Below are 15,684 nucleotides of genomic sequence, written 5' to 3'. Positions count from 1 at the left end.
GATGGATGGGGTGATAGAGGGTTGATAGAGGTAGATGGATATGATGATAGAGGGTTGATAGAGGTAGATGGATGGGGTGATAGAGGGTTGATAGAGGTAGATGGATATGATGATAGAGGGTTGATAGAGGTAGATGGATGGGGTGATAGAGGGTTGATAGAGGTAGATGGATATGATGATAGAGGGTTGATAGAGGTAGATGGATGGGGTGATAGAGGGTTGATAGAGGTATATGGATATGATGATAGAGGGTGATAGAGGTAGATGGATATGATGATAGAGGGTTGATAGAGGTAGATGGATATGATGATAGAGGGTTGATAGAGGTAGATGGATATGATGATAGAGGGTTGATAGAGGTAGATGGATGGGGTGATAGAGGGTTGATAGAGGTAGATGGATATGATGATAGAGGGTTGATAGAGGTAGATGGATGGGGTGATAGAGGGTTGATAGAGGTAGATGGATATGATGATAGAGGGTTGATAGAGGTAGATGGATGGGGTGATAGAGGGTTGATAGAGGTAGATGGATATGATGATAGAGGGTGATAGAGGTAGATGGATATGATGATAGAGGGTTGATAGAGGTAGATGGATATGATGATAGAGGGTGATAGAGGTAGATGGATATGATGATAGAGGGTTGATAGAGGTAGATGGATGGGGTGATAGAGGGTTGATAGAGGTAGATGGATATGATGATAGAGGGTTGATAGAGGTAGATGGATAGGGTGATTTATATTTGTATTTGTATTTATGCTGCCAAAGCAGCAGGTACTCTTCCTGGTGTCCAGCAAAATTAAGGCAGTTCATACTATTTTAAAACATTACAATACATTCACAGATTTCACAACACACTGTGTGCTCTCAGGCCCCTACTCCACCACCACCACATATCTACAGTACTAAATCCATGTGAATGTATAGTGCATATGTTATCGCGTGCGTGCGTGCGTGCGTGCGTGCGTGTGTGTGTGTGTGGACATGTTTGTGTTGCTAATAGAGGGGGGTGGATGGGGTGATATAGGGGGGATGGATGGTGTGACAGACAGGGTGATAGAGGTAGATGGATGGGGTGATAGAGGGGGATAGACAGGGTGATAGAGGGGGTGGTGGGGTGATAGAGGGGGGTATAGACAGGGTGATAGAGATAGATGGATGGGGTATGGGGGGGATAGACAGGGCAATAGAGGGGGGTGGTGGGGTGATAGAGGGGGGATAGAGGTAGATGGACGGGGTGATAGAGGGGGATAGACAGGGTGATAGAGGGGAGTGGTGGGGTGATAGAGGGGGGATAGACAGGGTGATAGAGGGGGGATAGACAGGGTGATAGAGGGGGTGGTGGGGTGATAGAGGGGGGATAGAGGTAGATGGACGGGGTGATAGAGGGGGATAGACAGGGTGATAGAGGGGAGTGGTGGGGTGATAGAGGGGGGATAGACAGGGTGATAGAGGGGGGATAGACAGGGTGATAGAGGGAGTGGTGGGGTGATAGAGGGGGGATAGACAGGGTGATAGAGGGGGTGGTGGGGTGATAGAGGGGGGATAGACAGGGTGATAGAGGAAGTGGTGGGGTGATAGAGGGGGGATAGACAGGGTGATAGAGGGGAGTGGTGGGGTGATAGAGGGGGGATAGACAGTGTGATAGAGGGGGGTGGTGGGGTGATAGAGAGGGGATAGACAGGGTGATAGAGGGGGGATAGACAGGGTGATAGAGGGGGGTGATGGGGTGATAGAGGGTGGATAGACAGGGTGAAAGAGGGAGTGGTGGGGTGATAGAGGGGGATAGACAGGGTGATAGAGGGGAGTGGTGGGGTGATAGAGGGGGGATAGACAGGGTGATAGAGGGGGTGGGGGGGTGATAGAGGGGGGATAGACAGGGTGATAGAGGGGGTGGTGGGGTGATAGAGGGGGGATAGACAGGGTGATAGATGGGAGTGGTGGGGTGATAGAGGGGGGATAGACAGGGTGATAGAGGGAGTGGTGGGGTGATAGAGGGGGGATAGACAGGGTGATAGAGGGGGGTGGGGGGGTGATAGAGGGGGGATAGACAGGGTGATAGAGGGGGTGGTGGGGTGATAGAGGGGGGATAGACAGGGTGATAGATAGGGGGTGGTGGGGTGATAGAGGGGGGATAGACAGGGTGATAGAGGGGGTGGTGGGGTGATAGAGGGGGGATAGACAGGGTGATAGAGGGGGTGGTGGGGTGATAGAGGGGGGATAGACAGGGTGATAGAGGGGGTGGTGGGGTGATAGAGGGGGGATAGACAGGGTGATAGAGGGGGTGGTGGGGTGATAGAGGGGGGATAGACAGGGTGATAGAGGGGGGATAGACAGGGTGATAGAGGGGGTGGTGGGGTGATAGAGGGGGGATAGACAGTGTGATAGAGGGGGGTGGTGGGGTGATAGAGAGGGGATAGACAGGGTGATAGAGGGGGGATAGACAGGGTGATAGAGGGGGGTGATGGGGTGATAGAGGGTGGATAGACAGGGTGAAAGAGGGAGTGGTGGGGTGATAGAGGGGGATAGACAGGGTGATAGAGGGGAGTGGTGGGGTGATAGAGGGGGGATAGACAGGGTGATAGAGGGGGTGGTGGGGTGATAGAGGGGGGATAGACAGGGTGATAGATGGGAGTGGTGGGGTGATAGAGGGGGGATAGACAGGGTGATAGAGGGAGTGGTGGGGTGATAGAGGGGGGATAGACAGGGTGATAGAGGGGGGTGGGGGGGTGATAGAGGGGGGATAGACAGGGTGATAGAGGGGGTGGTGGGGTGATAGAGGGGGGATAGACAGGGTGATAGATAGGGGGTGGTGGGGTGATAGAGGGGGGATAGACAGGGTGATAGAGGGGGTGGTGGGGTGATAGAGGGGGGATAGACAGGGTGATAGAGGGGGTGGTGGGGTGATAGAGGGGGGATAGACAGGGTGATAGAGGGGGTGGTGGGGTGATAGAGGGGGGATAGACAGGGTGATAGAGGGGGTGGTGGGGTGATAGAGGGGGGATAGACAGGGTGATAGAGGGGGGATAGACAGGGTGATAGAGGGGGTGGTGGGGTGATAGAGGGGGGATAGACAGTGTGATAGAGGGGGGTGGTGGGGTGATAGAGAGGGGATAGACAGGGTGATAGAGGGGGGATAGACAGGGTGATAGAGGGGGGTGATGGGGTGATAGAGGGTGGATAGACAGGGTGAAAGAGGGAGTGGTGGGGTGATAGAGGGGGATAGACAGGGTGATAGAGGGGAGTGGTGGGGTGATAGAGGGGGGATAGACAGGGTGATAGAGGGGGTGGTGGGGTGATAGAGGGGGGATAGACAGGGTGATAGAGGGGGGTGGGGGGGTGATAGAGGGGGGATAGACAGGGTGATAGAGGGGGTGGTGGGGTGATAGAGGGGGGATAGACAGGGTGATAGATAGGGGGTGGTGGGGTGATAGAGGGGGGATAGACAGGGTGATAGAGGGGGTGGTGGGGTGATAGAGGGGGGATAGACAGGGTGATAGAGGGGGTGGTGGGGTGATAGAGGGGGGATAGACAGGGTGATAGAGGGGGTGGTGGGGTGATAGAGGGGGGATAGACAGGGTGATAGAGGGGGTGGTGGGGTGATAGAGGGGGGATAGACAGGGTGATAGAGGGGGGATAGACAGGGTGATAGAGGGGGTGGTGGGGTGATAGAGGGGGGATAGACAGTGTGATAGAGGGGGGTGGTGGGGTGATAGAGAGGGGATAGACAGGGTGATAGAGGGGGGATAGACAGGGTGATAGAGGGGGGTGATGGGGTGATAGAGGGTGGATAGACAGGGTGAAAGAGGGAGTGGTGGGGTGATAGAGGGGGATAGACAGGGTGATAGAGGGGAGTGGTGGGGTGATAGAGGGGGGATAGACAGGGTGATAGAGGGGGTGGTGGGGTGATAGAGGGGGGATAGACAGGGTGATAGATGGGAGTGGTGGGGTGATAGAGGGGGGATAGACAGGGTGATAGAGGGAGTGGTGGGGTGATAGAGGGGGGATAGACAGGGTGATAGAGGGGGGTGGGGGGGTGATAGAGGGGGGATAGACAGGGTGATAGAGGGGGTGGTGGGGTGATAGAGGGGGGATAGACAGGGTGATAGATAGGGGGTGGTGGGGTGATAGAGGGGGGATAGACAGGGTGATAGAGGGGGTGGTGGGGTGATAGAGGGGGGATAGACAGGGTGATAGAGGGGGTGGTGGGGTGATAGAGGGGGGATAGACAGGGTGATAGAGGGGGTGGTGGGGTGATAGAGGGGGGATAGACAGGGTGATAGAGGGGGTGGTGGGGTGATAGAGGGGGGATAGACAGGGTGATAGAGGGGGGATAGACAGGGTGATAGAGGGGGTGGTGGGGTGATAGAGGGGGGATAGACAGTGTGATAGAGGGGGGTGGTGGGGTGATAGAGAGGGGATAGACAGGGTGATAGAGGGGGGATAGACAGGGTGATAGAGGGGGGTGATGGGGTGATAGAGGGTGGATAGACAGGGTGAAAGAGGGAGTGGTGGGGTGATAGAGGGGGATAGACAGGGTGATAGAGGGGAGTGGTGGGGTGATAGAGGGGGGATAGACAGGGTGATAGAGGGGGTGGTGGGGTGATAGAGGGGGGATAGACAGGGTGATAGAGGGGGTGGTGGGGTGATAGAGGGGGGATAGACAGGGTGATAGATGGGAGTGGTGGGGTGATAGAGGGGGGATAGACAGGGTGATAGATAGGGGGTGGTGGGGTGATAGAGGGGGATAGACAGGGTGATAGAGGGGGTGGTGGGGTGATAGAGGGGGGATAGACAGGGTGATAGAGGGGGTGGTGGGGTGATAGAGGGGGGATAGACAGGGTGATAGAGGGGGTGGTGGGGTGATAGAGGGGGGATAGACAGGGTGATAGAGGGGGTGGTGGGGTGATAGAGGGGGGATAGACAGGGTGATAGAGGGGGTGGTGGGGTGATAGAGGGGGGATAGACAGGGTGATAGAGGGGGTGGTGGGGTGATAGAGGGGGGATAGACAGGGTGATAGAGGGGGTGGTGGGGTGATAGAGGGGGGATAGACAGGGTGATAGATGGGGTGGTGGGGTGATAGAGGGGGGATAGATAGGGTGATAGAGGGGGGTGGTAGGGTGATAGAGGGGGATGAGGATCAGTAGAAGGGGATAGACAGGGTGATAGAGGGGGTGGTGGGGTGATAGAGTGGGGATAGACAGGGTGATAGAGGGGGTGGTGGGGTGATAGAGGGGGGATAGACAGGGTGATAGAGGGGGTGGTGGGGTGATAGAGGGGGGATAGACAGGGGATGATAGAGGGGGTGGTGGGGTGATAGAGGGGGGATAGACAGGGTGATAGATGGGGTGGTGGGGTGATAGAGGGGGGATAGATAGGGTGATAGAGGGGGGTGGTAGGGTGATAGAGGGGGATGAGGATCAGTAGAAGGGGATAGACAGGGTGATAGAGGGGGTGGTGGGGTGATAGAGTGGGGATAGACAGGGTGATAGATAGGGGGTGGTGGGGTGATAGAGGGGGGATAGACAGGGTGATAGAGGGGGTGGTGGGGTGATAGAGGGGGGATAGACAGGGTGATAGAGGGGGGATAGACAAGGTGATAGAGGGGGGATAGATAGGGTGATAGAGGGGGGTGGTAGGGTGATAGAGGGGGATGAGGATCAGTAGAAGGGGATCGGGAAAAGGGCTCTGACACGTTGGAGAGAAGAGGGTTAGAAATCACTTGACTGGAATGTTAATTCTATCAATGCAATGAAAGGACGAATGTGATTGACAGCGACTGAACAACAGTGGACAACTGCATCAAGCATCATGCAACTTTACTCTTTGTGTAAAGAATTACATACGGGATTTAGGAGTGGAGAGAAAAACAGAATTATTAACAATTCATCTCTCACTACAATATATATATATATTGGTTTTATTATTTGTGTACTTGTTTTACATTTTACTGAATTGTTATTGACTAGTAACATTTCACGACAACATCTACTGAACTGTGTACATAACCAATAAACTTTGATTTTAATTGATTGACGCTAATTAAAGAAGACATAGCCTAACAACAAATAAAACAGTCCAAGCAGAGTCCATCAAAGAGAACACTGTGAAGAATCCCAAAATAACAGAGAGGACTCACTTGCAGGAGAACTGATTGATACCATGTATGAAGTAACAGTCGCCGCCGTTCACGCAGTAGGCCTTCTCTGAGTCATTGCATCTTCTGGCATGGCCCGAGCCTGGAGACGGTGTGGTAGTTACTGCAGAGTAAGACAGAGTTACATGTTATTATAAACTGGGTGATTCCAGCACTGAATGCTGATTGGCTGAAAGCCAAGGTATATCAGACCGTATACCACGGGTATGACAAAACAGCATATTTTTTTACTCTTCAAATTACATTGGTAACCAGTTTATAATAGCAATAAGGCACCTCTGTGGTTTGTGGTGCATGGCCAATATACCAAGGCTAAGGGCAGTATCCATGGCACTCAGCATTGTGTCATGCTTAAGAACAGCCCTTTGCCGTGGTATATTGTCCATACTGTATACCACACCCCTCGGTCCTTAATGCTTAAATAACACAGCCATAACAGTACTGTAGACAGTTAGAGCTTTTGTTACTGGAGTTGAGATACAATGTATATTCTGTCAAATAATACTTGAAACTAAGAGGGCTCTATACCGGGGAAATATGTAGAAGAGATGTCATATGTCTTAAAATACAGTGAAATATTCTACAATGTCATGTAGGTAAACTCATAGAGTGCTGCATAAAGTGCTGCAACTCCAGATGAAGTTTCTTATCAGGTCAATCTCTTGTTGTTTTGTGAGTGATTTTATATGCAATGCAAGACAGAAACAGTAATTTGATCACTCATCCTCCACTTTAAACGGTCAGGTCTTTCCTTCCACGAATTTCATTGTCTCTCTCAGTAGTGTTGACACTGACTCAAGACGCTCAATGAGCAAAGATAAATATTTCCCCTTACGTAAGAGTCCTTGTTTATACCTCCGATTCAGATCTTTGGAATGGAATGACTGAATGTCACGCTGACTGTTGGTGTTGGAGTCATGCTTGGCCACGCAGTTGTGGGTAAACAGAGAGTACAGGAGGGGACTAAGCACGCACCCCTGAGGGGCCACTGTGTTGACGATCAGCATGGCAGATATGTTTTGCCTACCCTTACTACCTAGGGGCGGCCCATCAGGAAGTCCAGGATTCAGTTGCAGAGAGAGGTGTTTAGTCCCGTGGTCCTTAGCTTAGTGATGAGCTTTGAGGGTATTATGGTGTTGAACACAATTAACAGCATTCTCGCATAGGTGTTCCTTTTGTCCAAGTAGGAAAGGGCAGTGTGGAGTGCGATTGAGATTGTGTCGTCTGTGAATCTGTTGGGGTGCTATGCGAATTGGAGTGGATCTAGGGTTTCCGGGATGATGGTGTTGATGTGAGCCATGACCAGCCTTTCAAAGCACTTCATGGCTACCGACGTGAGTGTTACGGGGCGGTAGTCATTTATGCAGGTTACCTTCGCTTTCTATGGTGGTCTGCTTGAAACATGAAGGTATTACAGCATCAATGTCTCTGTCTCTGTCTCTTGCTGTTAACCTGACCTGTAATTGAGACAGAGACTTTGATGCTAACCTGACCTGTAATTGGGACAGAGACATTGATGCTAACCTGACCTGTAATTGAGACAGAGAGAGAGGCATTGCTGCTAACCTGACCTGTAATTGAGACAGAGACATTGATGCTAACCTGACCTGTAATTGAGACAGAGACAGAGACATTGATGCTAACCTGACCTGTAATTGAGACAGAGACATTGCTGTTAACCTGACCTGTAATTGAGACAGAGACATTGATGCTAACCTGACCTGTAATTGAGACAGAGACATTGCTGCAAACCTGACCTGTAATTGAGACAGAGACAGAGACATTGCTGCTAACCTGACCTGTAATTGAGACAGAGACATTGATGCTAACCTGACCTGTAATTGAGACAGATACAGAGACATTGCTGCTAACCTGACCTGTAATTGAGACAGAGACAATGCTGCTAACCTGACCTGTAATTGAGACAGATACATTGGTGTTAACCTGACCTGTAATTGAGACCAGAGAAAGAGACATTGCTGCTAACCTGACCTGTATTTGGGACAGAGACAGATACATTGCTGCTAACCTGACCTGTAATTGAGACAGAGACAGAGACATTGATGCTAACCTGACCTGTAATTGGGACAGAGACAGAGGCAGAGACATTGCTGCTAACCTGACCTGTAATTGGTACAGAGACAGAGATAAATACCTTGCTGCTAACCTGACCTGTAATTGGGACAGAGACAGAGATAAATACCTTGCTGCTAACCTGACCTGTATTTGGGACAGAGACAGAGACATTGCTGCTAACCTGACCTGTATTTGGGACAGAGACAGAGACATTGCTGCTAACGTGACCTGTAATTGGGGCAGAGACAGAGATAAATACCTTGCTGCTAACCTGACCTGTATTTGGGACAGAGACAGAGACATTGCTGCTAACCTGACCTGTAATTGGGACAGCGACAGAGACATTGCTGCTAACCTGACCTGTAATTGAGACAGAGACTTTGCTGCTAACCTGACCTGTAATTGAGACAGAGACAGAGACATTGCTGCTAACCTGACCTGTAATTGAGACAGAGACATTGATGCTAACCTGACCTGTAATTGAGACAGAGACAGAGACATTGATGCTAACCTGACCTGTAATTGAGACAGAGACATTGATGCTAACCTGACCTGTAATTGAGACAGAGACATTGATGCTAACCTGACCTGTAATTGAGACAGAGACAGAGACATTGCTGCTTACCTGACCTGTAATTGAGACAGAGACAGAGACATTGATGCTAACCTGACCTGTAATTGAGACAGAGACATTGATGCTAACCTGACCTGTAATTGAGACAGAGACATTGATGCTAACCTGACCTGTAATTGAGACAGAGACAGAGACATTGCTGCTAACCTGACCTGTAATTGAGACAGAGACAGAGACATTGCTGCTAACCTGACCTGTAATTGAGACAGAGACAGAGACATTGATGCTAACCTGACCTGTAATTGAGACAGAGACAGAGACATTGCTGCTAACCTGACCTGTATTTGGGACAGAGACAGAGACATTGCTGCTAACCTGACCTGTAATTGAGACAGAGACAGAGACATTGCTGCTAACCTGACCTGTAATTGAGACAGAGACAGAGACATTGCTGCTAACCTGACCTGTAATTGAGACAGAGACATTGCTGCTAACCTGACCTGTAATTGAGACAGAGACATTGATGCTAACCTGACCTGTAATTGGGACAGAGACAGAGACATTGATGCTAACCTGACCTGTAATTGAGACAGAGCCATTGATGTTAACCTGACCTGTAATTGAGACAGAGACAGAGACATTGCTGCTAACCTGACCTGTATTTGGGACAGAGACAGAGACATTGCTGCTAACCTGACCTGTACTTGAGACAGAGACATTGATGCTAACCTGACCTGTAATTGGGACAGAGACATTGATGCTAACCTGACCAGTAATTGAGACAGAGAGAGAGACATTGCTGCTAACCTGACCTGTAATTGAGACAGAGACAGAGACAATGCTGCTAACCTGACCTGTAATTGAGACAGAGACATTGATGCTAACCTGACCTGTAATTGAGACAGAGACATTGATGCTAACCTGACCTGTAATTGAGACAGAGACATTGCTGCTAACCTGACCTGTAATTGAGACAGAGACAGAGACATTGATGCTAACCTGACCTGTAATTGAGACAGAGACATTGATGCTAACCTGACCTGTAATTGAGACAGAGACATTGCTGCTAACCTGACCTGTAATTGAGACAGAGACAGAGACATTGATGCTAACCTGACCTGTAATTGAGACAGAGACATTGATGCTAACCTGACCTGTAATTGAGACAGAGACATTGATGCTAACCTGACCTGTAATTGAGACAGAGACATTGATGCTACCCTGACCTGTAATTGAGACAGAGACAGAGACATTGATGCTAACCGGACTTGTATTTGGGACAGATACATAGATAAAGACCTTGCTGCTAACCTGACCTGTATTTGGGACAGATACAGAGATAAAGACCTTGTTGCTAACCTGACCTGTAATCAGTATCAGAAGAGCGTGATAAACAAGGACAGTACGTCATGTTGCTCATCTGTGGTAAACATGCATTTCAACAAAGCCGTCAATACAGTCTACATGTTATGTTGGATATCACATGGAACCACTGGTGTAGCCCTCCGGAGGTCGGCCCCCCAGATAGCATATAAACACGTCATAAGACAGTACTGTGCAGACAGTACTGTGCAGCCGCCTTCATCAACCTGGCCAAGGCTTTCGACTCTGTCAATCACAGCATTCTTATCGGCAGACACAGTAGCCTTGGTTTCTCAAATGACTGCCTCGCCTGGTTCACCAACTACTTCTCAGATTGAGTTCAGAATCAGGGGGTCCGGACCTCTGGCAGTCTCTATGGGGGTGCCACAGGGTTCAATTCTCGGGCCGACTCTTTTCTCTGTATACATCAATGATGTCGCTCTTGCTGATGGTGAGTCTCTGATCCACCTCTATGCAGACGACACCATTCTGTATACTTCTGGCCCTTCTTTGGACACTGTGTTAACAAACCTCCAGACGAGCTTCGATGAAATACAACTCTCCTTCCGTGGCCTCCAACTGCTCTTAAATGCTAGTAAAACTAAATGCATGCTTTTCAACCGATCGCTGCCCGCACCCGCCTGCACGACTGGCATCACTACTCTGGACTGTTCTGACTGAGAGTATGTGGACAACTATAAATACCTAGGTGTCTGGTTAGACTGAAACTCTCCTTCCAGACTCATAGTAAGCATCTCCAATCCAAAATTAAATCTAGAATCAGCTTCCTATTTCGCAACAAAGCCTCCTTCACTCATGCTGCCACCTATCCTCGACTTCAGCGACGTAATTTACAAAATAGCCTCCAACACTCTACTCCACAAATTGGATGCAGTCTATCACAGCGCCATCCACTTTGTCACCAAAGCCCCATATGCTACCCACCACTGCGACCTGTATGCTCCCGTTGGCTGGCCCTCTCTTCATATTCGTCGCCAAACCCACTGGCTCCAGGTCATCTATAAATCTTTGCTAGGTAAAGTAATGCCACGCCTTATCTCAGCTTACTGGTCAACATAGCAACACCCTACCATAGCACGCGCTCCAGAAGGTATATTTCACTGGTCATCCCCAAAGCAAACTCCTCTTTGGCCTCCTTTCCTTCCAGTTCTCTGCTGCCGATGACCGGGACAAATTGCAAAAATCACTGAAGCTGGAGACTTATATCTCCCTCACTAACTTTAAGCATCAGCTGTCAGAGCAGCTTACCGATCACTGTACCTGTACACAGCCCATCTGTAAATAGCCCACCCAAATACCTCATGCCCAAATTGTTATTTTGCACACCAGTATCTCTACTTGCACATCATGATCTGCACATCTATCACTCCAGTGTTAATGCTAAATTGTAATTATTTCGCCACTATGGCCTATTTATTGCCTTACCTACCTAATCTTACTACATTTGCATTTACATTTACATTGTTAAATTTAATTAGGTTTTAGAGTCATAAAGCAAATGAGAAAAACTAAATTAGCTTGAATGAAGAAGAAAAATGAAAATATATGATATATGCCTGTCACGTTCTGACCTTTATTCCTTTGTTATGTCTTTATTTAGTATGGTCAGGGCGTGAGTTGGGGTGGGCAGTCTATGTTTGTTTTTCTATATTTTCTATTTCTGTGTTATGCCTGATATGGTTCTCAATCAGAGGCAGCTGTCAATCGTCCCTGATTGAGAACCATATTTAGGTAGCCTGTTTTCCTTTGTGTTTTGTGGGTGGTTATTTTCAGTCTTTGTGTGTCTGCATCAGATAGAACTGTTTTGGTTGTCACTTTGTTGTATTGTATTTTTGAAGTGTTCAGTTTCTTATTAAAAAGATGAACACTAACCACGCTGCGCTTTGGTCCTCTGCTTCTTCCCACGACAGCCGTTACAATGCCTGAAATGATTGTTATTATTATTAAACAATTATTGTGATTTAAAATATTTTCGCTGAATTTTGCCCCTAAAATATTAACTCCATCAGTGACGATTTTTGAAGTATTTTCTATGCTAAACCTAAGGGATAATAACTGGCCCTGGAGCATGTTAGAGCTATAAAACAAAACAGAAAGAAGTTTGGAGATTTGTGTTACATATTCGAAAAATAAAATGTTTGAATTAAACAATCAAGGCCATGAAACACTTGTTGGACAATAACAGTTCAAATGAACTGCCTTTTATGGTGTCGGACAGAGTCGACATAAATCCAGTTAGTTGCATTTTATGACAGGAGGTTGACCCTTTACATGCAATGATAACTGATACCGTGGTCTATCAAAATATACATTTCAAGTTGTGTTAATATGAAGACACATATTTGTGGATCTTTCAAGAATCCCTGAGCTCTAAAACAGCAACGTTTTCTGCTAAACTACGCTGCGCCACTGCATGGAACCTCTTCTGAAGCAAAATACAAATATTGCAGAAACCAAACTCAACAGGAATACTTTTTCTCTGAAAGGGCACAAAGCTTGAGCTAGAATTGACGATACATCACTGCAGTTAGAGAAACCTATAGCAACAAATCAGACAAAAAATATATTGTGTGACGGACTAATTGTACTTGTCGGAAGATCCCCCTGGCCCCTCAAATCCACAGTTATCTCACTCACTGTCCATTACATTACATGGCAGGGGATTGGAAGAAGGGAATAAAACATCCCCGAACAAAAGCACCATACACTTTCCTAATAATAGTGTTCTCTTCTTGCAGCTTGCACAATACATAGATGGACACTGGCCCAAGTCCAGCTGTGTAGTGTGTAGTGTTATCTGTCTCTGAGAGGAGCGGAGCTGCTCCGGCCTTGCCAGGAGGGAGACAGTTTATAGTACCCAGGCTCTACTACTTGTTTATCTGTGAGGAGAACTAATGACATGGGTTAACCACTGCACATGAAACTTATTTGGAGCAGGAGCGCTTGTGTCTTTTAAAGTTGTAAATCATGCTACCACATGCTCTCTCATCCGTTATGTCAAAGTATTTGATCCTCTCTTATTGTCTTGTTGACTTAACTCTTGTGTGAGGGGATTCCAAATGTCCAAATGCATAATTGTGATATATGAGAACTGATAATATAGCAAATAGTTTTTTAAAGTTACAAAAGCTGTGCCATTCAGAGAAGAGACTATGGTGAATCAGACGGTATGTACATTCGGCACCAGTCTGTGTTTGTGGAATACATAAAGACAGTGTAGAACTAATGTAGAATTAGTGTAAAACACCAAATATGTTGTAGATGGTTGAGTAACACTCCCACACTGTTAATGTCATCCTGTTATCCAACGCTTTCTTCTCCATTACTAACCCCTCTGTAGACTACCATCACTACCAATTAGATTTGTATTAGTTGTTGCGTTATTGGATTATAGGTGATTTAAGTGTCTTTGATAATCAGTGAAGCCAGGGTGCTCCTTTTGCATAGCATGGAAATAAAGTATTGCTTCAGTTTAATCCAGGTAATATTTCCGATATACTGTACACTATATGCATATGGTTGGGTCAGTATCTCCTGTCCAACGACAGAACCATGGCTTTCCCTCTCCGTAAAGCATGCCCATATCGTTGGGTCAGTATCTCCTGTCCAATGACAGAACCATGGCTTTCCCCCTCCGTACAGCATGCCCTTATCGTTGGGTCAGTATCTCCTGTCCAACGACAGAACCATGGCTTTCCCTCTCTATACAGCATGCCCAAATGGTTGGGTCAGTATCTCCTGTCCAACGACAGAACCATGGCCTTCCCTCTCCGTAAAGCATGCCCTTATCGTTGGATCAGTATCTCCTGTCCAACGACAGAACCATGGCTTTCCCTCTCTATACAGCATGCCCATATGGTTGGCCCATATGGTTGGGTCAGTATCTCCTGTCCAATGACAGAACAATGGCTTTCCCTCTCCGTACAGCATGCCCTTATCGTTGGGTCAGTATCTCCTGTCCAGCATGGTCGGCATGGTACCACAGGCCTTAGAGCCAGTGGCAGTTTACCAATCAGGGAGCAACTCCATTCTCATGAACCTGGTTTCTTATCTTTGGTAGCCATGAGGCTGAGTAAGTCAACTTCCTGACTAGGTTAGTTCACCATCAGAGACTGAGGAATATCTTGGTCTATCAGGCTGACCCTTTACATTAAAAGCCTCATGACTGAGACGGGTTCACCAATCCTTTAACCCCAAGGCTAGGTCAGTTCCCCTGTCACAGAGATTTTAAGACTGGGCTTGATTACCTGCTCTCATTCCCTTAGGGTTAGGTCCTTTAGCCCAAAGGCTGTCCTTTAGCCCGAGGGCTGTCCTTTAGCCTGAGGGCTGTCCTTTAGCCCGAGGGCTGTCCTTTAGTCCTAGGGCTGACTGGATTTCCACAGTGTTATCTCTAGCCCAGGGGTTTGGTCAAGAGGCCTCGCCACTGAGTTAGAGTATTCCTTCATGACCAGAGAACTGAAGAGAATAACTGGGGGTGCAAGAGGGGCCATCTGGAAACCTTCATAAACATGTCTGTTTTTCGGCGGTCTCTAAAGGGTTATAAGAAAGTCGTAAAAATGAAAGTGAGGTCCCTGTTGTGCAGTTTTCTTTCTTCTTGAGGACTTCTTCTGTGCATATGCTCAGACAGTATGTATTCTGGAGGCTAGCCCTGTTCTGCACCTCAGTCACAACCCTCAATAATGGAGTGATTACAGTATATAGTACAGTACATCAACAGCAACCTCATCACTAGGGCCACACTAATCTCGGTTAACTTGCCCCCCCCCCTGGTCAGATGTCCAGTTATGATTACGTGGTCTGTCCCTGGCCACACAGAGTCAGTGGAGGAAGTTGAATTGTATCAACCCAGAAATTACAGATGTTTCACATCTGGAACTACTGCTGAAAACAACAGTCTCTATTAAGATGCAGACAATATCTGTAATTAAATATTCTCAGCAGCAGATTCCATAAGGCTCATTACTCCTCTTTGTCCATGAAAACCACCAAGTAATCCAGTTATATTTCGGGAAAGAGAGCTATTAAAGATGGAATATGCAGCTAGGGACAAATATAATTTCCAACTGTGAACACAGCAACAAAAAACCTCACAAACTAGGAACGATTTGAGATGTGTAGTTTAGGTGGGACCCAGGTCGTATTACAGTATATACAGCAAGTCACCATTAGTCATCATAGCCTACAGTGCCTTCAGAAAGTATTCATAGCCTTGACTTATTCCACATTTTGTTGTGTTACAGCCTGAAGTCAAAACGGATTAAACAAAAAGAAAATCTCACACATCTACACGCAATAATGACAAAGTGAAAACATGTTTTCAGAAATGTTTGCAAATGTATTGAAAATGAAATACTGAACTATCTCAATTACGTAAGTATTCACACCCTTGAGTAAATCCATGTTTGAATCACCCTTGGCAGCAATTACAGCTGTGAGTCTTTCTGGGTAAGTTTCTAAGAGCTCTCCCCACCTGGAGAGTACAATATTTGTC

General features: G+C 47.6%; 1 protein-coding gene across 2 annotated transcripts in view; it reads right to left on the bottom strand.

Annotated features, from left to right (window-relative positions):
- Positions 1–15,684, bottom strand: part of LOC139388258 (neuregulin 2a) — a 180,259-nt gene that overhangs the window by 55,103 nt on the left and 109,472 nt on the right. For both annotated transcript variants that reach the window (XM_071134809.1, XM_071134810.1), the window contains exon 4: positions 6,143–6,263. In XM_071134809.1, the coding sequence (XP_070990910.1) occupies positions 6,143–6,263 (121 nt within the window). The remainder of the gene's footprint in view (positions 1–6,142; positions 6,264–15,684) is intronic.

Source organism: Oncorhynchus clarkii, chromosome 29 (assembly GCF_045791955.1).
Source record: "Oncorhynchus clarkii lewisi isolate Uvic-CL-2024 chromosome 29, UVic_Ocla_1.0, whole genome shotgun sequence".
Taxonomy (NCBI): domain Eukaryota; kingdom Metazoa; phylum Chordata; class Actinopteri; order Salmoniformes; family Salmonidae; genus Oncorhynchus; species Oncorhynchus clarkii.
Note: the sequence above shows the minus strand (reverse complement) of the source record. Positions and strands in the feature narration are given on the sequence as shown.